The 27,244-nt window shown below is 42.6% G+C and overlaps 1 protein-coding gene across 3 annotated transcripts in view; it reads left to right on the plus strand.

Annotated features, from left to right (window-relative positions):
- The window catches only part of SYNE1 (spectrin repeat containing nuclear envelope protein 1), a 373,726-nt gene that overhangs the window by 206,540 nt on the left and 139,942 nt on the right, over nt 1-27,244 (plus strand). For all 3 annotated transcript variants that reach the window (XM_036414424.2, XM_036414425.2, XM_045573412.1), the window contains 17 exons: nt 528-680; nt 951-1,118; nt 2,986-3,162; nt 4,923-5,069; nt 6,360-6,485; nt 7,732-7,908; nt 10,046-10,311; nt 11,716-13,876; nt 15,021-15,358; nt 16,052-16,196; nt 16,858-17,076; nt 17,802-18,061; nt 19,603-19,771; nt 20,108-20,263; nt 22,184-22,336; nt 22,963-23,145; nt 24,394-24,531. In XM_036414424.2, coding sequence (XP_036270317.1) covers nt 528-680; nt 951-1,118; nt 2,986-3,162; nt 4,923-5,069; nt 6,360-6,485; nt 7,732-7,908; nt 10,046-10,311; nt 11,716-13,876; nt 15,021-15,358; nt 16,052-16,196; nt 16,858-17,076; nt 17,802-18,061; nt 19,603-19,771; nt 20,108-20,263; nt 22,184-22,336; nt 22,963-23,145; nt 24,394-24,531 — 5,136 coding nt within the window. The remainder of the gene's footprint in view (nt 1-527; nt 681-950; nt 1,119-2,985; nt 3,163-4,922; nt 5,070-6,359; nt 6,486-7,731; nt 7,909-10,045; nt 10,312-11,715; nt 13,877-15,020; nt 15,359-16,051; nt 16,197-16,857; nt 17,077-17,801; nt 18,062-19,602; nt 19,772-20,107; nt 20,264-22,183; nt 22,337-22,962; nt 23,146-24,393; nt 24,532-27,244) is intronic.

The following is a 27,244-nucleotide window of genomic DNA, read 5'->3' on the forward strand; positions in this document are numbered from 1 at the left end:
AAATATAAAGATAGTGCCTGGCTCTGTGTTGAGTTTTTTTCTCTGCTGAAAGGAATGGAATGGAAGCTGGAAATAAAAATGTTAAATTTCATCAAATGCAATTCTTTCCCATGCTTCCCTCTTCATATGAGTTAATGTGTTACTCTCTGTTTAAAAACTATATTAGGCCCTGGCCAAGTAGCTCAGTTGGTTAGAGCATCCTCCTGATACTCCAAGCCTACAGGTTCAATCCCAGGTCAGGGCACATACAAGAAGCAATCAGTGAATGCAGAAATAAGTGGAACAACGAACAGATGTCTCTCTCTCTCTCTCTCTCTCTCTCTCTCTCTCTCTCTCTCTCTCTCAGTGTGTAAAAATTAAAAGCTATATTAGCCATAAAAAAAACAATTCCTTTCTTTTTTACATTCTTACATTCATAGAGTTATAAAATAGGTCTTGATTGAAGACCATCTCACACGTAGCATATGGGTATGTTCACCTTGATCACACGGATGAGCTGGCTCTCTCTCTTTTCTTTGTAATTCAAGTCACTTCAGCAAACAGTGCTGTCCCATGAGCCGTCAGTGAAGTCAGTGAGAGAGAAAGGGGATGCTCTTCTGGACTTGGTGCAGGACGTTGCCTTGAAGGACAAGATCGAGAAGCTTCAAAGTGACTATCAGGATCTCTGCAGTGCAGGAAAGGTGAGGAGAAAGCAGGAATCCCATATAAAAGGGGGGCCTGACTCCCTTTTCTCTGTCAGAAAAATGTAAGGGCAGGGATAGGTGAATATCCTTGTCTTTTATTCAATGGCAGACTGACTTTTTCTGTTTCATCCGGTCCTAGTGGTGAGACCAGAGCTAGTTATATGAGCCTTCTACCCTATGAGTTGCACTGGGTTTTGCAAAATATAAAAGTTCTGAGTGGGGTTTTTTGGCTTGAAAGTCACCTCTAACAGGCACCTGGCTTCGCAGGAGCATGTCCACAGTCTCGAGGTGAAAGTCAAAGACCATGAAGATTACAACAGTGAGCTCCAGGAGGTGGAAAAGTGGCTGCTGCAGATGTCCGGCAGGCTGGTGGCCCCCGACCTCATGGACACGAGCAGCCTAGAGACAATCACCCAGCAACTGGCCCACCACAAGGTACAGCTGGTCTCTGAAGAGCTAAAGACTACAGGGCGGCTTCCACAGCCTTGCTGTGTGTGTGTGTGTGTGTGTGTGTGTGTGTGTGTGTGTGTGCACACATACACATATATAATTCATATATCAGAATTATATGATTGTAGTAAAAGAATCAAGTCTGAGTTCCAAGAACCTCCAATAATTGAGAGCAGTCGAATTCAATATTTAAATGACTCAGTAGTAGCTGAATCCTGGCATTCAACTCTGAACACACTAGCATCCCCCCCCCCCCAGCTAATAGTTTTTTATTGGAAAATTCATCTATATAGAATAATTTTTTAGAAAGATTGTCTTTAGTTTAGAAAAGTACAGCCAAAAACAGGATTCAGAAAGAGTAACCAGAAAGTCTGGACTCCAGCCAGACTCTCCCCTCAGCTGGGAGAACTTAGCCTCTCTGAACCTCCATCTCTTTTCCTCTTTTTATTGAGTTCATTGGGGTGACACTGGTTAACGAAGTTGTACAGGTATCAGGTACACATTTAGGAGTCTCCTCCTTCTCTGTAAAGGGCAACAGTGATACCAGCCCCATCACATAGCTGTTGAGGGCGTCACAGGAGATAATGCCTGTGAAAACTTCTGTCAACCACAAAAGGTACTGATGGGAGGCATTCTTATTTTCATTCATATGCATTTTCAGTAATTCTACCTGCCAGATGTCACATGGTCACAATTTAATGGAGCAATTTGCTGACCTTAATAAGAAACTGAATTTTAGTTATGTTGTGTCCAAGAAAGCCATTAATGCCTGAAGGCATCAGGGTCCCTGTCTGTAGGAGAACATTTTATTTAGTAAATATGGATAGAAAACTAATTATATGATATATTCTGTTAGACACCGAGAACATACCCCAAAGAACCTCATGATGTAGTGACTCTATTCTAACTCGAAGACACGTGGCTCATTAAAATATGGTGTATACAATAACGATGAACTCAATACCATTGGATATAGTGATGGACCCCAGGCTGCTGAGGGACCACTAGGTTCCCACCAGAGATTTTGATGTGTCAATCCAGGACACCTGTGCTGGAATGTGTCACTTGTTATTGGTAGCATATAGCAATAAGGAAATTGGTTCCTCTTCTCTAAGTGATCCATGAGGAAGCTCACTAGTGAACACAGGAGGATAGAGGTGCGTGAGCTGAGGTCAGGCAGAGTGGGTCCCAAGCCTGGGGCTCAGCCATTCACTAGTTGTGTGACCTTGAGTGTATTATATAATCTCCCTGTGTCAGTCTTCTACTCTGAAGAGCAATGACAAAAATACACACTTCTCAGGACTTCTACAGAGTTCCTGGACTATAGCAAGTACTTAATAAGTGGTAAGTGGTAAGCGTTATTTTTATTATATAAATATTATGTGATGTAAACTAGATATTATGTAAATTAATCATTAGCTGTTAGATTATTATGTAAATCAGATGTTATGTTATTAGAGAAATTGGATATTAGTAAATTAAATAGTAATTAGATTATTTTAGGTAGAAATTATACCAGAATTATAATTGATAGAGCTTAAAATTTTATAAACATCCTTTATCTGTTAATAATGCTAGGGAGCAGATATCTCTGTAGCTGAGATCATCCATGAACTAATTAAAAGGTTACTTCATCATCACTTAGTCTATTATTTTCATCAATTCTTCCAATTGGAGTATTCCTGAAACATACTTCTTTTTTTCCATTTGCTGTATGGTAACCAAAGGTAAATTGCAAAACTCTTTCAAAAATATCATTAAACTGAAATTTCTCTCTCAAGCCTTCTGCTTAATAAATCGGTTATTTAAAGACTGATGGTGGAATTATGAGAACTCTGTTCCTATTTTGTAGGCGATGATGGAAGAAATCGCTGGCTTCGAAGACCGTCTGAACAACCTGAGAACTAAAGGCGATACTCTGATCAGTCAGTGTGCGGAGCACCTCCAGGCCAAGCTCACCCAGAACGTGCAGGCGCATCTGCAGGGCACGAAGGACAGCTACTCCGCCATCTGCAGCACCGCCCAGCGGGTAAGCACAGCCACGTGGTCTGGAGTGACCGTGAACCTGGGAGGAAGCCTGTGCCATCCGGAGGGTTGTAAAATAGTTTCGACGCTTCAGTCTTCGGGGTAGTTCTGGTGCATGTCCAGGCAGGAGCACGGAGTTCAGTGTCTGTGGACACAGAACTTTTGGCTTTCAGACATTCACTTTCTCCCAATCCATTTAGTCCATGAATTAATGTCAAATTTCCTTAAATTTTGATTTTTTGTTTGTTTTTTTATTTGACAGTCACCAGTATTTTTTTTCTAATTTGCCAGTCTATAACACTAAAATAATTTCCAGAATAATTATTTTTTAACTCTATGCAGCCTAGATTCTACTCTAATATTTTTATGCATTCATAAGAGGATAAAAAGAACAAGCACCAATTTTGAGTTATATTTTAATGGGTGTAATGAGTTATGCTACAATGGAATTCCTAATGTTATAGAAGTAAGTCTAAGATGAATAAGAATTTCCCTTTTAACAAAGATTAAGGACACCAACTGAGGGAACTTCTCAGCCATTATTTCTTCCTTCAAACAGGTTCCCAATCCCTTTCACTCTTCTTCTCTCTGCTACCCAAATGCTGTAAATATTGTTTCTTTTTGTTTTTTTAAAAATACATTTTATTGATTTTGTACAGAGAGGAAGGGAGAGAGATAGAGTTAGAAACATCGATGAGAGAGAGTCATCGATCAGCTGCCTCTTGCACACTCCCTACTGGGGATATGCCCGCAACCAAGATACATGCCCTTGACCAGAATCGAACCCAGGACCTTTCAGTCCCCAAGCCGACGCTCTATCCATTGAGCCAAACCGGTTTTGGCCAAATGCTGTAAATATTGTTACACTTGATGTTGTCCCAGAGATCTCTCAGACTTTCCTCATTTTTAAAACTCTTTTTTCTTTTTGTTGCTCTGCTTGAAGGAAGAGAGAGAGAGAGAGAGAGAGAGAGAGAGAGAGAGAGAGAGAGAGAGAGAGAGAGAGAGAAACACTGATGAGAAAGAAACATGGATCAGGTGCCTCCTGCATTCCCCCTACTGGAGATTGAACCCTGACCAGGAATCGAACCTGCAACATTCTGGTGTATAGGATGGGGCCCAACCAACTGAGCTACAGCAGCCAGATTGTAACCTTGCTCTCTACATCACTGATTGGATCCTCTACTCCATCTAACCTTGTCTCACTCCTTTTTCCTCCTTTGTCATCCTCTACAATTGTTTGTTAGATTACTTGATTCTTCTTTTTAGGTAACTTTTGGAAGGTGAATTCCTAAGTCTAGGGAGTCAACGGATGTCACCCAGCATTTCAGTTAGAGAAATGTTGTTTATCTTTTCATGACATGGTCTTTTCTTTTTACTTTTAGTTTCTAGCTTAAACAAAGACTGCAATTTGTATACCATAACGGAGAAGCTGAAAAACCTTTCATCTATGTTTGACAATCTACTTCAGTGATTTTATGTATTCTAACACACCTTACAGTTATATGAACCTTGCCCACGTTCTTTCCCTGACGGGATTTATGTTGTAATGTGTGGTTTGGGAAGTAATAAGCGGGTGATGGCAATTGTGCTTTGCCACCTTTGGAACATCTGAAAACTCCGTTGATATGTATATGGTCCTGGGAAGCGCTGGGGGTGGGGGGACAGATCCATTTCAGGGACTGGTGGACGTGTTCCTTTGATGCCAGGGCTATGGGTAGGGGTATGAGACAGCTCTCACAGCTGCGCATGACTGTTCTGTTGCAGGTGTACCAGAGTTTGGAACAAGAACTGCAGAGGCATGTTAGCCGCCAGGACACTCTGCAGCAATGCCAGGCCTGGCTCTCTGCCATCCAGCCTGACTTACAGCCAAGCCCTCACCCGCCTCTGAGCAGGGCAGAAGCTGTGAAGCAGGTACTGACATTTATGTTATGTTATGTGACTCATTCAGACATTCAGTGGAAACATGTTAAGTACTCGTTATGTGCCAAACTCGGCTGGCTGCTGGGGCATACCTTGTCTTATTGGGCTGCACTTACTGGGCTCCGCAGATAATGCATTTTACAAATTTTACAGCAAGAAGATTATGACTCACTGAAGGCTCAGATAATAGTTAGCTTTTTTTAAAATTTCTGAAAAATGAATATTTTTCCCATTGCTTTTCAGAGAGAGTAAAAGGAAGGGAGAAGGAGAGAGAGAGAGGGGTGGGGGGGTATCAGCTTCTGCATTGAGTGTCTGCCCCCTGGTGGTCAGTTTGTGTCACAGCGACCACTTGTTTTGCCGTTTGGTCCATTTGCATGTTATTCTTTTTTTATATAGGATATCTACATAAGAATGTTGTGTTTAGCAATCCATGTAATTCTAAGGAAAAGAAACTAAGGTGGGACTGAAGAAATTAGGCTTCATTACTGGCTATGATTTTGGAAAATCACCAAATGTTTCCGTAGTCAATGCCACCTGCCCAAATTATCAATACATGTAGTGACAACCACTTCTCAGAGCCTCTGCTCCCACCACCTCCTTCAGGCCATTAGCACTTCTCATGTGCAGTGGCCAACAACCGGCCACCCCTCTGGTCCCTGCCTGCCCCTCTCATAGGAATCTAAGCTCCGTGGGAACAAAGGTTTTGTTTCATGTACTGCTTTGTGCCCATCATCTGAAACAGAATCTACATATCTGACTATCTTCAAAATGACACATTTCTTCATGTCCATGTGTATAGATTAATGACTCACTGGGAAATGCCTTTCTCAGACTTTCCACAGAAAAAAAGAGCCCAACCGTCTAATTTTTTTCCAAACTCCAATGAAGCCTACAAATACACAATGACCTTTACCCCCCTTGATGTCTCCAGACTATGTGAAATCATGCTGAAAATCAGCCTATAGTAAAGATTCTTTCTCTGAAACAGAGAACAGTTAGAATGTGAGCTGAGAACCAGGAAAAATTATAGGCGTTTCTTGGGTGTTTTCTTTTATCAGACCATACAGGCTTTACCACAAGTGATGGGCAAAGGACCCCTGCCAGTGCGTTTCTGATTCTTTCTGAGAATTACTAACACATTCCATGTACAACAAAGGCTGTATAGACTGGACATAGCAAACTTATTTTTGAAATGTCAACAAGATAATACCAATGGCACAGAGACGTGCTGTCCAAATATAGCACGCGTCTCTTGCATTCTGACAACTGTGCTTGTTTCAGGTCAAGCACTGCAGAGCTTTGCAGAAGCAGGCAAGGACCTACTTGGACCTCCTCTGCTCCATGTGCGACTTGTCGAACTCTTCTGTGAAAACCACGGCCAAAGACATCCAACAGACAGAGCAAATGGTAAGACGTGTAAGCCATGGGATGCATCTATTTCGTTATATTTTCTTGTTTGAACGTTGGGTGAAAAGTTTAAGGAAGATATTTCCTTGAATCATTTTTGCTGTAAATCTCCTATTGGAGGTTATAATGAATAGATATTTGAATTTCAACTAAGTCATAGGAAAATAAGCACGCTCTGTTCCCAATGCCACTGAGTTGGAACTGAGACATCTCGTCCCATTGATCTGCTAATTCTTAATACTTCATTCCAAGGAGGACCGTGGATATCTTTCCTTGATTGCCATTTTCTTTTCCTATTTTTCCACTCCTTTATTTTTGTTTTGTTTTCTCCTTTCCATCTTTTTCTTTGGGTAACACTTCATATGGAGGGCGTGTGTTCCTGATCTTTGCTTTACGTTAGGGATGGCAAAGGCTTTCTAATCAATCCACTGGCAGCGACTGAGTGTGGTGTTGGGAAGGACTCTGGGGCTGCCTCTGGGCTCAGTGGAAAATGCTGTGATGAATTAGCAGTACCATCCACAACAGAAAGATGGCAGCACAGGGTCATGTGCCTTAACCTCTTTAATACTTTTGGGTTTAAAAGAAAAACAAGACTTGGTTTAGGTTTTCAATATATAAATATTTATGGGACAGTAAAATCACCGAAAGCAAGAAATATCTTTAAAAAATGAAGGTTTCTCCTTTTATATCATATTTTCAAAACAAATCTGTCTTTAATCCTTACAAAAATGCAATAAAATTCATATATTTTTACAGAAATTATTTATTGAAATATATGATTTCAAAAGCCAGTGAAGCTGATCTAGAAATACATTTAAAACATTAATAACACAGTGTTTTATAAGAAGTTAACAACAAATGTATAATAGAGAACGATTTGTTTTTTCTAAATAACCTCAAGATTGAACTCGCAAATTAGTCAGGTGTTGAAAACTTTTGACCTAATAGATTGTAGGGCAACTTTTGACCTAATAGATTGTTAAAACTTCTTAAAGTCCTCATGATACTGTTTGAAATTAAATGACATGTCTTACACATGAAGTCCTTAAAAATTTTAAGTATTAAAAAAAATCTGCATTTCTTGAAGCAAAGAAAGAATCCTTTATGGATTTATAGCAGAGTGTGTGTATGCATGCATGTGCATTGGCCTGTGTACATGGACAGGCTGAGAAACTGCATCTCTGATTCACGGGACATAAATGCCTCTGTCTATTAACACTGACTTCTGTCTCTGTGTTCCCTCAAGATTGAACAAAGGCTGGCCCAGGCTCAGACCTTAACTCAGGGCTGGGAGGAGATCAAGTACATGAAGGCCGAGCTTTGGATTTACCTCCAGGATGCTGACCAGCAACTGCAGAATATGAGGCGGAGACACGCAGAACTGGAGCTCAATATTGCACAGAACATGGTTTCCCAAGTGGAGGTAGGAAAGAGTGGGTTTCCCCAAGGAGACAGAGAAGGCTAAGATGGGTGTGTCCCTCAATCCTTAAACATTACATAGCTATTGAAGGAATAAAAGAACCAGAAAGACCTTCATTTGCTGCCAGGAAAGGAGAGATAGAGAGCAAACATTTGTAAAGCACAGCAAAGGAAATATAATCAGTAATATAATAAAAGGGTAATATGCTAATTAGACCAGGTCAACTGGACATCTTCCAATTGTCCAGTCCTCCTTCTGGACAAAGCCATGGTAAAGGGGACCAAGGCAGAGGCGGTTAAGGTCAATCAGAAAGGCAGGCAGCTGAGTGGTTAAGAGCCAGATGCTGAAATGGATGTCTAACAGCTGGACATCCTTTGAGGAGTCCCAGGTTGGAGGGTGCAGACTGGGCTGAGGGAACCCTCAATCCCCTGTGCATGAATTTCATGCACCAGGCCTCTAGTATTGTAATAACTAAGTATGGTGTCAGGTGCATACCACACTTAAGGGGAATCATTTTGGAAGTTATGTAAATGTCTAAACCACCATATTATACATTTGAGTATAATATTGAGTGTCAACTGTACTTGAAAAATAAAAATAATAATTTAATAAATGAAAGTGAACATTCAAATAGTTTATTGTAGCTCCACTTGGCCACTTGAATCAAAGGACCCTCACTCTGCACTTTGTTCCTGAACAAGGTGCTGCGGTTTAGCTGATACAACCAGAAGCTTCTGCTTCTAAACACACACAAGCCCTCATCTCTTACCATCTTTCATCACAACGTTGCTGAAGTTGCAGGACTGTAAATGTGCCCATTAATTAAACACATGTTAAATATATAAAATATATAATATACATGTTATATTATATCTATCTATCTATCTATCTATCTATCTATATATAAAAGCTCAGCAACCAGAATGGTGGAACAAACAGAATAACTGAAATGACCAGTGGTTATGACATGCACTGCTGGCAGCCAACCAGCCTATCTGGGCCCTGATCGCTCTTCCCCGCTCTGGCTGGCCTGACCCCTGATTGGCTCCTAACACCCAGATCAGGGGTGGGGACAGCTGGCTGGACTCCACCTGTACACAAATACATTCACCAGGCCTCTAGTATATTTTATATTAACCCTATATAATAAAAGGCTAATATATAAATCAACTTAATGGTGGCATGACCAGTCGCTATGACATGCACTGACCACCAGGAGGCAGACGCTTACTGCAGGAGCTTCCCCCTGGTGATCAGTGCGCTCCCACAGGGGGAGTGCAGCTCAGCTAGAAGCCCTGAGCCAGGCTAATGGCTGGTGAGTGCAGAGGCAGTGGTGGGAGCCTCTCCCGCCTCCACAGCAGCGGTAAGGATGTCCGAATCCTAAACTATCAGTCAGAGATCCCTCAAGGGCTCCCAGATTGCAAGAGGGCGCAGGCCACCAGTGCAGAATTTTGTGCACTGGGCCTCTAATAAATATATAATATATTAATTTATAAATAATAGAAGCTGTAGGAATGTAAGTGTACCAATCAACTAAATATATATTTGAATATGAACTAGGTATTTATTAATATATATTATATTTGTAATAGAAATATCATTGCTATTTCATGTTTATACATAATTTAATATAAGATTATTTTAATTTGATTGGAACTTGTACCAGATTTTTAACATACTTTAAAGTTTATTTTTTCTCTATGAAAGTGAACCATTTATAGTTTCTACTAAAATATTATTTGCCTATGCAGAAAAAACACAAGATGACTTAACAATAGATGACTTTTTTTCCCCTCAAAAGCATGAACTTCAAAAGTTTTTAGGAAACTAAGGCTGCACTTTAAGATAAAATATTAGCTTTTTTCCTTAGTGAATATAATATTGTTTCACATTTCTCAGGTTTTCTTTATACTGTTCAAAATTACACAGTAAAAGAAAGTACTACAGTTATCCTTTGATTCTATACACTTGGAAATTTGTATTCATAAAGAGGTGTGATCATTTTTAATCTCTCATTGCTCCACCTGACCCATTAATTATACATGCTTAATTCATTAGGCTTATTACATCTATGCTTCCCTCTATATTTATTGGGACATCTATTGCAGATTACCTATTTTGTTGGTGTTGTTACCTTTAGGATTTTGTTAAGAAACTGCAGTGCAAACAGGCGTCAGTGACGGCCATTACAGAGAAGGTGGACGAGTTAACCAAGAAGCAGGAGTCTCCTGAACATAAGGAGATCAGTCATCTGAACAACCAGTGGCAGGAACTGTGCCTTCAAGCCAATAGCCTGTGCTTGCAAAGGGAAGAGGACCTGCAGAGGACAAGAGACTACCATGACTGCATGAGCGTTGTCGAGGTGTTCTTGGAAAAATTTACTACCGAATGGGATAACTTAGCCAGGTAACAGCAATGCTTGGGCACTATGGTCGTCAAACTGTGGCTCGTGAGCCACATGCGGCTCTTTGGCCCCTTGAGTGTGGCTCTTCCACAAAATACCACAGCCTGGGCGAGTCTATTTTGAAGAAGTGGCATTAGAAGAAGTTTATGTTTTTAAAAATTTGGCTCTCAAAAGAAATTTCAATCCTTGTACTATTGATATTTGGCTCTGATGACTAATGAGTTTGCCAACCACCGCTCTGGCGCATCCCAAAATACTAAGCCAGACATTTCTTAATTTCTATAAAAACGTAAAAGGCCTTTCTTATAACATTGATTGTCAATCATCAATACTGACAAAACATTGTTAAGAAACTCATGTTGCCTGGGTGTGGCTCAGTGATGGAGCTTTGACCCATGAATGGTTTGATTCTATGTCAGGGCATATACCCAGATTGCAGTCTTGATTGCCAGTAGGGGGCATGCAGGAGGCATTCTATCAATGATCCTCTCTTATCATTGATGTTTCTATTCCTTTCTTCCTCTCCCTTCCTCTCTCAGAAATCAATAAAAACATGAAAAAAAAAAAGAAAAGAAACTCATGTTGTCATATGGATACAGAGCCCTGGTTCTCCTTGCTCACTGTTAATTGAACCAGTGGGTAAAAGGATGCATATAAGAGGCTACTGATCAATGTTTTCTCTCACATCAATGTCTCTCTCTCCCTCTCCCCCTCCCTTCTCTTTCCCTCTCTCTTTTCCTCTCATATATTGATATGCTTAAAATCAATAAAAGCATATTCTCGGCTGAGGGTATATATATATAATATCTGAGCACACAAATGAGTAGCTGAGAGAGCCCTTGGTTATGTCTTGCAGATTTTCTGTCTAGCACTAAAGTGTTTGCTTGAGCTTCTTCTCACAGGAAAGCACATACATCATTGGCCACTTAATCTCTTTAGGTGTTATTTTCAAGAATGCAGGGATAAGTGCTTCTCAGTGTCGAATGTTTATACAAGTCATCCCGGGATCTTGTTAACATGCAGATCTTGCTCACTGTGCAAGGGCCAGAGGAAGAAGCTGAAAGCATGTGTCAGAGATGTCGGAGGGCAGTAGGATCCTGAAGAGTAGAAAGGAAGTATGTAGACCAAGCATGTCAAACTCGCAGCCCCAGGCCGCATGCCTCATTTATTTGGCCCATGTTGGCCTTTGAGTTTGGCATGCTTGATGTAGGACATTTGCTTTGTCCCAACTTCTGATAGAGAGATACATGGGTCTTGCATTCCATAGTAATTCTGTCACTTGGGTCAGTCAACTCCAAGTGAAAAACAGCCTCTTAAAGGAAATGGAACAATGTGATAGGACGTGGTATGAACAAATACAGATACCGAGCTGGCTAATTGCTTTGATGTCTTTCCTGTATTTACAGATCCGATGCGGAGAGCACCGCGGTCCACCTGGAAGCTCTGAAGAAGCTGGCATCGGCCTTGCAGGAGAGGAAGCAGGCCATCGAGGACCTGAAAGACAGAAAGCAGAGCATGATAGAGCATCTGAACTTAGACGACAGGGACTTAGTCAAAGAGCAGACACGCCACCTTGAACAGCGCTGGTCTCAGCTGGAGGACCTCATCAGTAGGAAAATCCAGGTCTCGGTCGCCAACTTGGAGGAGCTGAGCGTGGTGCAGGCCAGGTTCCAGGAGCTGACGGAGTGGGCGGAGGAACAGCAGCCCAGCATCACCGAGGCCCTCCAGCAGAGCCCCCCTCCCGACGTGGCCCCCAACCTTCTCATGGACCACCTCACCGTCTGCAGCGAGCTGGAGGCCAAGCAGATGCTCCTGAAATCCCTCACGAAGGACGCGGACAGGGTGATGGTGGACCTCGGCCTGAACGAGCGGCAGGTCATCCAGAAGGCGCTCTCGGACGCACAGAGGCATGTCCACTGTCTCAGCGAGCTCGTGGGCCAGCGACGCAAGTACCTGAACAAGGCACTGTCCGAGAAGACCCAGTTCCTCATGGCACTGTTCCAGGCCACCAGCCAGATCCAGCAGCACGAGCGCAAGATCATGTTTCGCGAGCACATCTGCCTGCTGCCGGACGACGTGAGCAAGCAAATCAAAGCCTGCAGGAGCGCCCAGGCCAGCCTCAAGACCTACCAAAGCGAAGTCACCAGCCTCTGGGCGCAGGGCCGCGAGCTGATGAAGGGAGCCACGGAGCAGGACAAGGGTGAGGTGCTGGCCCAGCTCCAGGACCTGCAGAGTGTGTACGACTCCGTCCTGCAGAAGTGCGGCCACAGGCTCCAGGAGCTGGAGAAGAGCTTCGTGGCTCGGAAGCACTTCAAGGAAGACTTCGATAAGGCTTGTCACTGGCTGAAACAGGCAGACATCATCACGTTCCCTGAGATCAACCTCATGAATGAGAGTCCGGAGCTTCAGACCCAGCTGGCCAAATACCAGCACCTCCTTGAGCAATCTCCGGAGTACGAAAGCCTCCTCCTGACCCTGCAGAGGACCGGGCAGGCCATCCTGCCATCGCTGAGCGAGGTCGATCACTCCTACCTCGATGAGAAGCTGAACGCTCTGCCCCAGCAATTCAACGTCGTCGTCGCCTTGGCCAAAGACAAGTTTTACAAGGTCCAGGAAGCCATTCTCTCCCGGAAAGAGTACGCTTCCCTGATCGAGCTGACCGCCCAGTCCCTGAGCGACCTGGAGGACCAGTTCTCCCAGATGAGCCCAGTGCCCAGCGCCCTGACAGTGGAGGAGGCACTGTGCCTCCAGGAGGGGTGCAGGGCTCTCCTGGGCGAGGTGGCGGGCCTCGGGGAAGCGGTGGACGAGCTGAACCAGAAGAAGGAAAGTTTCCGCAGCACAGGGCAGCCGTGGCAGCCCGACAGGATGCTGCAGCTCGTCACCTCGTACCACCGGCTGAAGCGGCAGACGGAGCAAAGGGCGGGCTTGCTGGAAGACACCACGGCTGCCTACCAAGAGCACGAGAAGATGTGCCAGCAGCTGCGGAAGCAGCTGGAGGCGGTGCAGGTGGAGCAGGCCCAAGTGAACGAGGAGACGCTCCCCGCAGAAGAGAAGCTCAAACTCTATCACTCCTTGGCGGGCAGCCTTCAGGACTCGGGAATCCTGCTCAAACGCCTGGCCATGCATCTGGAAGATCTCGTCCCACACCTCCACCCCTCGGCTTATGAGAAAGCCAAGCAGCAGGTCCAGGCCTGGCAGGAGGAGCTGACGCTGCTGACTTCTGCCATCAGCGCCACGGTGACCGAGTGTGAGGGCCGCATGGTGCAGAGCATAGACTTCCAGACAGAGCTGAGCCGCTCCCTGGACTGGCTGCGGGGAGTGCAGGCGGAGCTCAGCAGGCCCGTGAGCCTGGACCTGAACCTGCGGGACATCCAGGAGGAGATCAGGAAGGTGCAGATTCATCAGGAGGAGGTGCAGTCCAGCCTGAGGATAATGAAGGCCCTGGGCGACAAGGAGAAGGAGAGGTTCACCAAAGCCAAGGAGCTGATTTCCGCCGAATTGCAGCAGGCACTGGCTGAGCTCTCGGAGCTGGACAGGGACCTTCAGGAAGCTTTATGCAGCAGACAGGTGGGTACAGGCTTATTTGTAGACGTCTGTGAGGTGTTTGTGTTGTTGTTGTTGTTAGAATTGCTTCCTTAAATATTTCTTTTATGATACTATGCAGAATCATCTTTCACTGATGGTGACTTTAATTTTTTTTTTTTTATTGTTCACGGTTATGGTATTCATTTCATGTGATTTCCATGTTGTCCTCACTTATAATGCAGTAAGTAACCCCTGCTACCTCTCACCTTTATGAGAGATGATAAATGATAGCAATAATGGAACTAATACCATGATAAGTACATTAGTAATAAAATAAACAAGTTAGCAATGATGAATTGGTGACGCCTCTTTTAAACAATGCAAAGCTTGGCATTCAGAAGATTGGCGTGGATGAAGAATCTCCAAAAGGAGGGGCAGATGGATGCCACAGCCCTGACCTGATGCTGAGCCACGGTTTGTGCTGGGGTCTCCCGTTAGTTGCCCCATCTGTTCACCCCTCCCTCGAGGAGGAGTGCTCTCTGGCTTCCCTGTGGCACCACAGGAGCGAGACTAGAATAGTCATCATGACTTGACTTGGGGATAAAGAAACGAGAGCTGCACAGAATGTGGGATGTAGATATCTCTTTAAGATAATGATTTTGTTTCCTTCGGGTAAGTACCCAAAAGTGAAACTGCCGAATCATCTGGTGGTTGTACTGTATTTCATTTCTCAAGGAACTTCCATACTGTTGTCCTCAGTGACTGCACTGGCTTACATTCCCACCGGTGTCATTACACTTCTAACCAGCAGAGGCAGTATTCCACTTCGGTAAATATTCAGTCTGCCACATATTACTAAGCGTGACTGTGTGTATAGGATGATGTACACATGTGAGAGAAAGTCTCAGAACTAGTCAAGATACCAGTATACATTTCTGTTTCATTTCTGTCCCTGTTTACATATTTTAACTACAATAATAAAATTATAGCAAGATTGTCAGAAGGGAAAACAAAGGCTAACAATGGATTACACACACACACAAAAAAAAATTTTACAATTTTTTAGTTCACTTATACACATACATCCACATGACAAAAGACTGGAAAAGAAATTAAAAAATTCAATGATTTCCTGCAAACACGCTGCAATTGAGGGTTGATTGTGTTTGTAATGACTATGTTTCAGGCTACGTTGACTCAAATATATAGTCAATGCCAAAGGTACTATCAAGTGTTTCAAGCCGCGAGCGACTGGCTTGAGGATGCCCATGAGCTGCTGCAGCTGGCAGGCAACGGCCTGGACGTGGAGAGCGCGGAGGACAGTCTCAGAAGCCACACAGAGTTTTTTAGCGCAGAGGACCAGCTCCAGGGCAATCTGGAGGAGCTCAACGGCCTGGTCGCCAACCTCGACCCACTCATCAAGCCGGCTGCCAGAGAGGAGCTCGCCCAGAAAATGGCGTCCCTGGAGGAGAAGAGCCGGAGGGTGATCCAGGACTCCCACGCCCAGCTGGATCTCTTGCGGAGGTACTGGAGCAGTTTTATTTTATTTTATTTTTTAAAATATATTTTATTGATTTTTTACAGAGAGGAAGAGAGAGGGATAGAGAGTTAGAAACATTGATGAGAAAGAATCATCAATCAGCTGCCTCTTACACACCCATTACTGGGGATGTGCCCGCAACCAAGGTACATGCCCTTGACTGGAATCGAACCTGGGACCTTCCAGTCCACAGGCTGATGCTCTATCCACTGACCCAAACCGGTTTTGGCACTGGAGTGGTTTTAATCTCTGTATTCTAGTGAGATGTAAGGCCTTTTATTTATTTATTATTTTTAAAATATATTTTTATTGATTCCAGATTGGAAAGGAGAAGGAGAAAGATAGAAACATCAATGATGAGAGAGAATCATTGATTGACTGCCTCTTGCACACCCCCTGTTGGGGATGGAGCCCATAACCTGGGCCTGTGCTTTGGCTGGGAATCAAACTGTGACCTCCTGGTTCCTAGGTCGATGCTCAACCACTGAGCAACGTCAGCTGGGCAGAAATATGAGGTGTTTTGAAGTGACTTTTCACATGGAAAAGAGGAATATACTAATGATGAACATCCATGCAAAATTTCATTCTTCTCTCTGAGCGCTGTTAGGCATATTGATGTCAGCGCTCTGTACCAGGGATTTGATGTTGCTGATGGGTGTTTGTTGGACCTTTTCAAGGTGTGCGGCTCAGTGGCAGGACTTCCAGAAAGCAAGGGAAGAGGTTATCGAGTTGATGAATGATGCCGAAAAGCAATTGTCCGAATTTTCTTTACTGAAGACTTCTTCCAGTCGGGAAGCAGAAGGAAAACTGTCGGAGCACAAGGCTAGTGGTGTTGTTGTTTCTAACGTCCTTTCGTTGTCTTTGTCAGGGTCTCTGTGACGCTGCAGTTCCCGAATCAGGTCAATCCAGCCTCATCGGGCGGGGCTCCTTGTACACGGAAAGGACACATTAAGCATGTTTCACAGCAGTTTTTACTTAATTGCATGCTGTCTGCCACTTTTTTAGAATTCAGTTGGAAATGCATGGTTAGGTTTAAAAAGACATTCAGAGCAATTGCTTCTGATAAAGTATGATTCAATGAATCCCAGTAAATCTTTTCTGGCGATAACTTAGATTAATTTCACAATTAGTAGCTGAGTCACCCTCATCTATCATGGAAATATAAGATAGATTATACCGTCCTTAAATACTAAACCCAGTTCCCTTATATTTTTGCTACCTTTTAAAAATGGGAGGATTTCATCTCAAGTAGCAAATAAACATTGATTTTGAATAAATAAATATTCATCTTGCCTCTTTCAAAAAAATAAAATAAAAAATCCAAGCCTAACTCAGTGAAGAACTCAATGTAAAAGGAAGAGGAAAAAAGAATGTATGTTGGGGCTTTACCCTTTGCGGGTCATTGTGGGCTTTCCTCCAATCCGTAGAACTTTTGTAAAAAAATCTCTCCCTCTCCCTCCCCCTCTTCTCCTCCCCTCCTTAGGCGTTAGTGTCAGGGGTTCACTCTTTCCACGAGAAAATCGTGGCCCTGGAGGGCAAGGCCTCGCAGCTGGAGAAAGCTGGGAACGACGCCAGCAGAGCGACCATCGGCAGGTCCATGACCACGGTGTGGCAGCGCTGGGCGCGGCTGCGGGCGGTGGCGCAGGACCAGGAGAAGATCCTGGAGGACGCCCTGGAGGCGTGGGAGAGCCTGGGCACCAAGGTGGTTTCCTTCATCCGTGGGCTTCTGACCGCTTCCTCCCTCACGCTCATGTATTTGGGAAAGCGGCCTTTGGCTTCTGTGTTAAACTTGCTTTATGAAAGCAAAAAGCGCTTCCCCCCACATCTCTATTTCCATGGCATGAACACCAAATGGTGAAATGCTGGGCAATATCCAATCTGCGCTTTAGTCCCAAGTCAGGGTCCCATCATGTTAATAAGAAAACCAAGACATTACATTTTGAAAGGAGGACAAGTGGGCATTTGCCAGTTTCTAGTGAAACGTTCTTACCTGGCCCTGCAAAATTACAAAATACGTCTTTCGTTGCCATGGAAATGAGCAGGAATTTAACCAATGTCCCAAGTCCTATATTAATTTTTTTTCATCTTTTACGTAGGATTCAATGTTTTAAGACACATCTTCCTTTATAAATATTGGGGTTTTTCAGTTGTCCTTTACTTAAAACACACACACGATTTTTTTCTATGTTATGTAATCTCTGATAGGCCTGATATTATTTTGAGATTAAAGCTGTAAACCCAGAATTATAAAGATGGCTTTTCCTTTCATGTCCAGAAGATTGTCCAGGCTTTAGTTTCCTGGAATTTGGAGTTCACACCCTCATTTTTAAGGAGCTTTGACACACTTATGTCAAATGTGTATTTACAGGAGTTGCCTCATGTGTTCAGTTTATTTTCTGGCTTCATGGTCGATACATTTTCCATCAGGTGAAGAAAGCCACTGACGTGATCGATCAGCTGGAAGGTAAATCCCCGGGAGGTTCGGCAGAGAAGGCCTCCAAAGCGGAACTCTCAGCTCTCCTGGACCAGCACGACGCCTTCACCCTGGAGCTGGACCAACAGCAGGCGGCCCTGGGCATGCTGCGGCAGCAGGTGCTGAGCATGCTCCCTGACGGGGCCGCCCCAGCCCCCGGGGAGGAGCCGGCCGTCATGCAGCAGATCACAGCCATGCAAGATCGGTGCCTGAGGTAAGCATACGCCCTTCCTTCTGTCCCTGAGCCGCCCATGACCCAAAGGGATGAGTGTGGTTTTATTGTCTGGGGTGCTCCATCATGCCACCTTACAATTGGGGAGATGGGGAATCTGTTCCCTTCATCCTCGCTTCCCAGTTTTCTTAGCTCTTCAATTATTTATGTGACAAACACATACCTAGTACTTAGAAATACAGGGGTGAACCGAACAGATTCAGTGGGTGCCTTTATGCTGTTGACAATCAGGCAGCAGAGATGGGCAATGACAGGGGCCGTTTGGGTAAAGTGTGGACAAGGTGAGAAGGAACAGAAAGCGGAGGCAGGGAACCCAGGAGGGCAGGCAAGGAAGGCTCCCCTCAGCTGAAGACGGAGCAGCTTGCATGAGGTGGCGGTGGCGGTGGGGGGGGGGGCAACTTTTGCAAAGAGGGGGGTGGCCTGTAAGAAACCTTGGAAGTAAGCAAGCCACAGTCAGGGAACTGTTGGGTAATAATGGCTCTTCCTGAGAAACAAAGCTTGAAAGCGAAACAATTGAGAGCTACTTAGAGGCTAGTTCTGAAAAGCTTGATACTCACTGGCTAACCTGGATGGCTTGGAGATTAGAACAAGGGTGATGCCAAGTTCAGGCAAATAAGCCTTTTCGAACTTGGTAGATAGAGGAAAGTAAACTTAATGATACATAACCAGCCTGATTCACTTATGGGGCCGGAGAAGAAATGTCAGTAGATCATTTAACTGCTGTATTAGCTACTATGGTTCATACATGTCCTACATCCACCTCTTCAGTTATAGATGAATTCAGTAATTGGGCTCCACTTTTTTTTTTTTTTTAAATATATTTTATTTATTTTGTACAGAGAGGAAGGGAGAGGGATAGAGAGTTAGAAACATCGATGAGAGAGTCATCACACCCCCTACTGGGGATATGCCCGCAACCAAGATACATGCCCTTGACTGGAATCGAACCCGGGTCCCCAAGCCGACGCTCTATCCATTGAGCCAAACTGGTTTCGGCTGGGCTCCACTTTTTAACCAAATTTATGAATTCAGGGTAATTGGGCTCCACTTTTTAACCAAATCTACATCAATTCAAAGAAAGACTTACAATGTGGGCGTTGAACATTATTAACTGTAAAATTTCCAAAGCTTGACTTCAAAGACTGGTTTCTAATAGCCACCAATATTCTAATTACACATCACTCTTAAAGGCTGATGACCCTGATTCATGTGTGTAGATTTCTGGAGAGAAACTAAACAATGTCCTGGTTATTTTACATAGAATATTAACTGCGAAGTAGTAGCAATGGAGTGTGTCAGTTCTCAGTTTTCCAGGGAAAAATCATTCACATCCAGTATACTTGAACCAAATGTAAGTCTTGCTGAAAATTAGCTGACAGTTTTGGGGACGTGTATTTACTCGCAAAAAGATCTGAGATTTTACCTTTAAAAAAAATGTCTGTTTTGGATAATACAATGCTGGGAGCTAGGGGTTCCTTTCACTTCCAGTTCACTTCTGCTTTCTCCCTGAACTATTTCTGAAGCATGCAGGAGAAAGTGAGGAGTAACGGGAAGGTGGTGAAGCAGGAGCTGAAGGACCGAGAAGGGGTGGAGGCGCAAATCAATTCTGTGAAATCCTGGGTTCGGGAAACGAAGGAATATTTGGAGAACCCACACACACTAGAAATAGATGCTCAACTTGAAGAACTTAAGGTACAAAACTCTCCTCATTCCTTATACCCATCATTAAAAAATTGCCCTGATTTTAATATGACACATTTGCTTAGATTCAATCAAATATTGAATTAAAAATTTCCAGAAATGTGTTATATAAAAGGCTGTTAGTATTATTGGTTGGGGTTTTTGTTTGTTTTGTATAAAGTGGACATGTTTCTTATTCAAAGGCTAAAGAAAAGTTTGGCTTTTCTTAAGATGTTTCTCTAATTCCACACTTTATCATGTACTGATGGACAATACATTGTCTTGTCTCTATGCCCATGGAAATTTCTTTAGGCTCCCAGACATTCCTTCTTTTGATCTTTTCTTCAGATTCTCCTAACAGAAGCCACAAAGCACCGACAGAACATTGAGACAGTAGCTGAAGAGCAGAAGACTAAGTACCTGGGTCTTTATGCTATTCTACCTTCTGAGCTCTCCCTGCAGCTAGCGGAGGTGGCATTGAACCTGGGAACTGTTCATGACCAGGTAAACCCGTGCCCAAGAAAGAGTGCCTTTCCCTTTTATAGGCTCAGCAGTCTTGTACAAGAGTTCTTGATTTTTACAACTACATCTTTATGAATATAGACTTTAAAATCTGATCAGCATAAAACAATACGGTTTCCCCTGGAGAGTGTGCTCAATGGTTAGAGTGTGTGCCTGCACACTGAAGAGTTGCAGGTTCAATTTCCCATCAAGGGCATGTATGTGGAGTGCAGTTTTGCTCCCTGTCCCCTATTTGGGGTGCATGCAGTAGGCAGTCAGTCAGTGTGTCTCTTTCACATCATTGTTTCTCTTCCTTCTCCCTCCCCTATTCCACTCTCTCTGAAAAAGCAATGGAAAAAATATCCTCAGTTGAGGATTAACAAAACAAAAAACTAATACTTTTAAATTAGATAAAACATACACACACCAGATGATCACAGACATGAACAATAATCTATACTAATAAAAAGTTAATATGCTAATTAGGCTGGACATCTTCTGAACAACCTTCTGGACATCCTTCCAGCCCATGGTGGCAGGGCCACAGTAGAGGTCATTTGGAGCGATCAGGCTGGCAGAAAACAGTTAGGGGGATCAGGCCAGCAAGGGAGAGCAGTTATGGGGAGGTCAGGCTGCCAGGGAGAACAGTTAGGAGGATCAGGCTGGCAGGGGAGAGCAGTTAGGGAGACTAGTTAGGCAGGGGAGAGCAGTTAGGGCAATCAGGCGGGCAGGCAGGTGAGTGATTAGGAGCAAGTGGTTCCAGATTGCAAGAGGTTGCAGGCTGGGCTGAGGAATGATTCCAACCCCGCCCCCCCTGCCACGTGCACAAATTTCATGCACCGGGCCTCTAGTGTCATATAATTAGAAATAACTTATCTGCTTTCCTTTAACTTAAAAAAAAAAAAAAAAAAGTCTTAACAGAACAACAACAAAAAGCGTTTATAAAAATATACCATGTGTTTAACAAATATTCATTGATTGCCCAGAGGCTACCAGTCACCCTTCTAGATGTTTTGCAGCCTTTCATTTATACAAAGAGAAAATTTCTTTACCTTCTTTCCTTCGGCATTTTATTATAAGCAAAAGTATGAATATGTGTTATCAAGTCAAACCACAGCCATTAGAAATGTTAAATGTTAACTGTTCTTTTTTTTGCCTTCCACTGGAAGTGCTTAATGTTCTCTTGTCATCCTGTAGGGACAGGATTGCAAAGTTAGACAAAGTTACCAGGTCATTAGCAGCTGCTCATGGAAAGATGCTTGGAAACATGTGTATTCCAGTTATAGGGAAGAGGTTTGCATGTTTTTGTTTTGTTTTGCTTTATTTTTTTGGTGTTGTTTTTTTTATTGATTTTTTACAGAGAGGAAAGTAGAGGAACAGAGAGCTAGAAACATCCATGAGAGAGAAACATCGACCAGCTGCCTCCTGCACACCTCCTACCGGTGATGTGCCCGCAACCAATGTACATGCCCTTGACCAGAATCGAACCTGGGACGTTTCAGTCTGCAGACCGACGCTCTATCCACTGAGCCAAACCAGTTTCGGCGAGGTTTGCATGTTATGAAGAAAAATTCTTAGAGGAGGAGTCTGTGCATTGAAGAGTCACAGTACTTGTAAACAGAGATTCAAACTTAGCTATCTATATGGCCATCTATGAAGACACTAAATATTTGATGAGTGAATCACTGTACATGTGTTGCTTTTTTGGTTCCTTTACTGAAAGAGCAGCAGAAAGACCTGCAGCGAAGGCATGAAGATGGGGGGTGGAGGCTGCATGGAAAACATGTGAGTTTGTAACTATGGGGGCTGCTTCGACACAGCTCATTGCAGGAACCACCTGAAATCTCTTGTCAACAATGAGGTTTTTAGTATGTTGCCCAATTTTAACCATGCTTGGTTCTGCTGTTCTCATTGATTGTTTAGATCCAGGACAAAGTAAAACAAATTGAACAGAGCAAGGCCACGAGCCAGGAGTTCAGCCGGCAAATTCAGAAGATAACCAAAGATCTCACAACTATTCTAACTAAGCTGAGAGCAAAGACAGATAACTTAGTTCAAGCTAAAGCTGACCAAAAGGTAAGGAAAGAGAACTGGGAACGTAAAGCGTGCTGCTGAATACATTCAGTACTTTTTTGGAGTTATTTGGATATTTTGGGAATATCTTTTTTTTTTTTAAAGAGCTTTTTGATCAGCAAGCTTTATTAAAACCAGACAGTGAAGAGAGGCAATAAAGAAACTATAAATATGATAGCATGGATCTATTTACATGACATAATTTATCATCACAATTGAACTTTACTCATAAATAAACATGCATGTGTGGGTAAGTGGGAGAAGTGTCAGAGAACTAAATGATGAGTTAGAAATATGGGTAGGTATGCCAATTCCAAAGTGAAGGATGTTGTTGGGAGCTAAATCCGAGTTCTCACTCTGCTGATGCGTTAAGTGACTAATCCCTTTGGGTGGAGCAGAAGGAAAATGTTACTGCTCTCAGCCTCGTAGGAAATAAACACCAGGGTTGCAAAACATCCTGCCCTGACTTCCAGCCCAAGAAATGGAAATGACCTGATCATGGTCATACCAATTATTTGTATTTATCCTATACAGAGATTATTTAATATCATCCTTCTGAATTTAAAAAATCTGGAGACATTTCTTTCCTGTAGTCTGATGTTCTTTCATTTGGATGACCATCTATCTAGGTGCTAGGGGAGGAACTGGATGCCTGTAACTTGAAGTTAATGGAGCTGGATGGAGCGGTACAGAAGTTCTCAGAACAGAATGGCCAACTGGGTAAGCCGCTGACCAAGAAGGTGAGGAAACTGATGGAACTCCACCAGCAGACCAGCAGACAAGCCGAGACTCGGTTCTTCAAGCTCAGCCAGGTACGTGTTCCAGGCCAGGAATCCAACTTCTCAAGCAGGAATTCTCTGTTCTGTTTTCCTCTTTTGAAAATAAATAAAAAGATGATCTCGAGAATGGTGAGAATAATTTATTAAGAGTAGCTTAATTCACACTGCATTTGTGTTCCTAAGAATTAGACATACAGATCCTGCCTTTATTTGATAGCAAGCCATATTATAAATTCATTGACAAAGGTGGTCATGTAACTACACTTTTGGGGTGAATATTTTGTAAACTGGGAAAGTATTTTCTAAAATGCATATTCATCCATTAACATATTTCACAATTCAATTTGTGTGAATTCAAGCATCTTAAAGTAAGATATGTACCATATACAGATAGAAAGATAATATGTAATAGCTATCATTTACTTAATAGGTTCAGGTCACACACATCAATCATAATTGTTGCATATAAACTCAACTTTTGCTAATCAATTGTGTATGTTTTCTGTAACCAGGGACGAGTTACATTAGAATTTGGCAACCAATGAATGACAATATTAAAACCTGGAATGCCATAATCCCCGCCCTCTGTGAGGATGGAAGACAGAAGGGAGGAGGCAGAAAAGGGAGCTAGATAGATGAATAAGAGATAAGAAGAGAGAACTTGCTTTAAAGACAGATTATTCAAACATATGAAGTACTTGGACTTTATCCTAAAGTCACTGGGAAGTCCTTGAAATATTTTCAACCAGGACCTGCTTTTTCATGATACTTTTTGTAAACTAAAAAGGGGGGAGGATTCCTATGAAAAGTAACCTCACTTGGTGCCAATTGTAAGTTACTAACTGGGCAGGTCATGGTGGGTAGTCACTCTCCAGGCCTATAACTTCTTTAGTGTTTTTGTGCTTCTAGAATAGCACACCTTCAAAATAAACTTTAACCAAGAGAGCTTATAATCTTAACTATCCTGTAATCCAATCACCACCTTCTAATCTTCTCCAATCTTCCTTACCTACCCACCTTGATTTTTTAAAGAAGCTTCAAAGCTGTTATTCTGTGGAGTCTTTGAGATTTTGCTCCCTGATAAAGGTCATCAGTTACCTCAAATAAACTAATAAAAATTCTCTATGGGTTTGGTCATTTCTATCGTTGACACTTTAAATACCTCAGATATTATAATGATCAACTATAGGACTGTTGTATCCATAAAGAGACAGAAAACTGATGAGAAGCTCAGAAAATAGAGGTTTCATTTGTTATCTGAATGTTAATGATTTTTTTTAGGCAACGTCACATTTAGAAGAATACAATGAGCTTCTTGAATTCATTTTGAAGTGGATTGACAAAGCTAAAGTACTGGTGCATGCAAAGATTGTGTGGAATTCTGCAAAACAACTTCGGGAACAATACATTTCACATCAGGTAACTTGGGGAAAAATAGTTTTCAAAGAGTAACTAAAGGAGCAAGTTAATTTAAGTGGCAAAACTGAGAAAATTTAGAGGTCCGTGATGCCAAATTACTGTAGATGCCAGATTAAAAAAACAAAAACAGAAAGAAAGCTATGACTTGTCCAGTTGTTTGACAGTAGCTACCTATGAGATTTCATAAGAGTATATAAATAAATGGATACCCTCTACCTGCCCTAGACTTTCCTTTCTCAATACAAAAATAATTGCTCCATTTTTTGCGGCTTCTTTGAAATAGTTATATGCCAGGATACGGTGGGGACTTCTGGATACAGAGATGAAGTGAGCCACAGAAAGATGATTAGGCCAGAGTCAGACTCTTGGGAAAACCAAGCTCTGCCACTTAGGGCGGTGTGATTTGGAAGAAACTACTTTCCCTCTCTGAATTCAATCTTCCCATCAATATGATGGAGATGCAAATGTGTAACTCATGTGCAGACATTAAGCACCTTATCTGGCATGTGGGGGTTGAGGTCTCCGGCCCCCGCCTTCTCAGCCCTCCGCCTGGCCTGTCTCCTGGCCTTCCACAGGAAGTAGTGGTCAGAAATGAGTCCACATCACAAGGTGGCCGCATTGCTTCATTTCCTCTGCAGTTTTTCTGGGGCATGTCATCCAGGAAATTATTTCATTCTTTTATAATTCGGGTTTGAAGTAGATATAGATACCTAACAGCCCAGTTATCTTACAGTAAAATACAGAATGCCTTGTACCGGTAAGTTATATGGATACCCTCAAGTATTCTAGATTTTCTCTTTCTCTCATTCTGATTTCTGTATGCTTATGTCTTTTAAATCTATCCTCTTTTGTATTCCAGTTGACAGGATTCTAAGATTAAAGCCTCATTTCCCCCCTGGACTTCTTTAACAGGCTTCTAATTGGTTTCCTGCACCCACAATCTTTCTTCTCTAATCAATTGCACACACTCATCTCAATCAATCTTCCCTAAATAACCCCAATCTTCTACTTGAGGAAATGCTTGCATATTAACAGACAAGACTTATGATACAACTGGTTATAAACAATGAAAAAAATATTCAGCTTCATTAGAAGTCTACAAATACAAATTTAAGAGAGATAACACATTGCCGAAACCGGTTTGGCTCAGTGGATAGAGCATTGGTCTGCGGACACTAAAAGGTCCCAGGTTCGATTCAGGTCAAGGGTATGTACATTGGTTGCAGGCACATCCCCAGTAGGGGGTGTGCAGGAGGCAGCTGGTCGATGTTTCTCTCTCATCGATGTTTCTAGCTCTCTAACCCTCTCCCTTCCTCTCTATAAAAATATCAATAAAATATATTTTAAAAGAGAGAGAGAGAGAAAACACATTTTAACAATCAAGTTAACACTGTTCGTTAAAGTTTATATTGAAAGAAGTGAGAGCTCTCATGTACTCCTGGGAACTTGATAAAATCTCTTTAAAAAACAATTAGCAGACTGGATCATGATCATCAGAATGTTCCTACTCTGGTCCACAATGTAGAAAATATTTTATGCGGGATTAGTCACGAGAATGGAATTTTATTTTATTTTATTTTTTTATTTTTTTTTTATTTTTTTTTAATAAGTTTTTATTGTTCATATTATTACAAATGTTCCTCCCCCCCCCCCACCATTGCTCTCCTCCACCAGGTTCCCACCCCACCCTCTGCCCTTTCCCCTCTCCCCATTGTCCTCATCCATAGGTGCACAGTTTATGTTCAGTCTCTTCCCACGCCCCCCTCTCCCCTTTACCCCAAGAATCGTCAGTTCACTCCCCTTCCATACCTCTGATTCTATTATATTCAACAGTTAATATTGTTCATCAGATTTTTTTAATTTCCTTGGTTTTTAGATTCACTTGTTGATAGTTATGTATTTGTTGTTCATAATTTTTATCTTTGTTTACTTTCTCTTCTGAAAGAACCCCCTTCAGCAATTCATATAATTCTGGTTTGGTGTTGATGAACTCCTTTAGCTTTTTTTTATTAGTGAAGCTCTTTATCTGGCCTTCGATTCTGAGTGATAGCTTTGCTGGGTAGATTATTTTTGGCTGTAGGTTCTTGCTATTCATCACCTTGAATATTTCTTGCCATTCCCTTCTGGCCTGCATGGTTTCTGTTGAGAAGTCAGCTGACAATCGTATAGGTGCTCCTTTGTAGGTTACTACCTTCTTTGCTCTTGCTTCTTTTAATATTCTCTCTTTGTCTTTTGCTCTTGGAATTTTAATAATGATGTGTCTCGGTGTGGTCCTCTTTGGATTCCTTTTGTTTGGAGTTCTGTGCGCTTCCTGGACTTGTAAGTCTAATTCTTTCACCAGGTAGGGGAAGTTTTCTGTCACTATTTCTTTCAGTATGTTTTTGATATCTTGCTCTCTCTCATCTTCTGGGACCCCCATAATTCTGATGTTGGTTCGCTTGAAGTTGTCCCAGAGGTTTCTTACATTATCTTCAATTTTCTGGATTCTCTTGCCTTCTAGCTTCTGTGGAGGAGTGTCTTCTGGCTCTTTATGTTCCAAATCTTTGACTTGATTCTTGCGATCTTCCCTTCTGTTTTTAGGACTCTGTAAAATATTTTTTATTTCAGACAATGTATTCTTTATTTCTTGTTGATCCCTTATCATTTCTTGTTGACTCCTTATTAATTCTAGTTGATCTCTTTTCATATCCTCATAGGCCTTATCCATCTTTTC

Source organism: Pipistrellus kuhlii, unplaced genomic scaffold (assembly GCF_014108245.1).
Source record: "Pipistrellus kuhlii isolate mPipKuh1 unplaced genomic scaffold, mPipKuh1.p scaffold_m20_p_5, whole genome shotgun sequence".
Taxonomy (NCBI): domain Eukaryota; kingdom Metazoa; phylum Chordata; class Mammalia; order Chiroptera; family Vespertilionidae; genus Pipistrellus; species Pipistrellus kuhlii.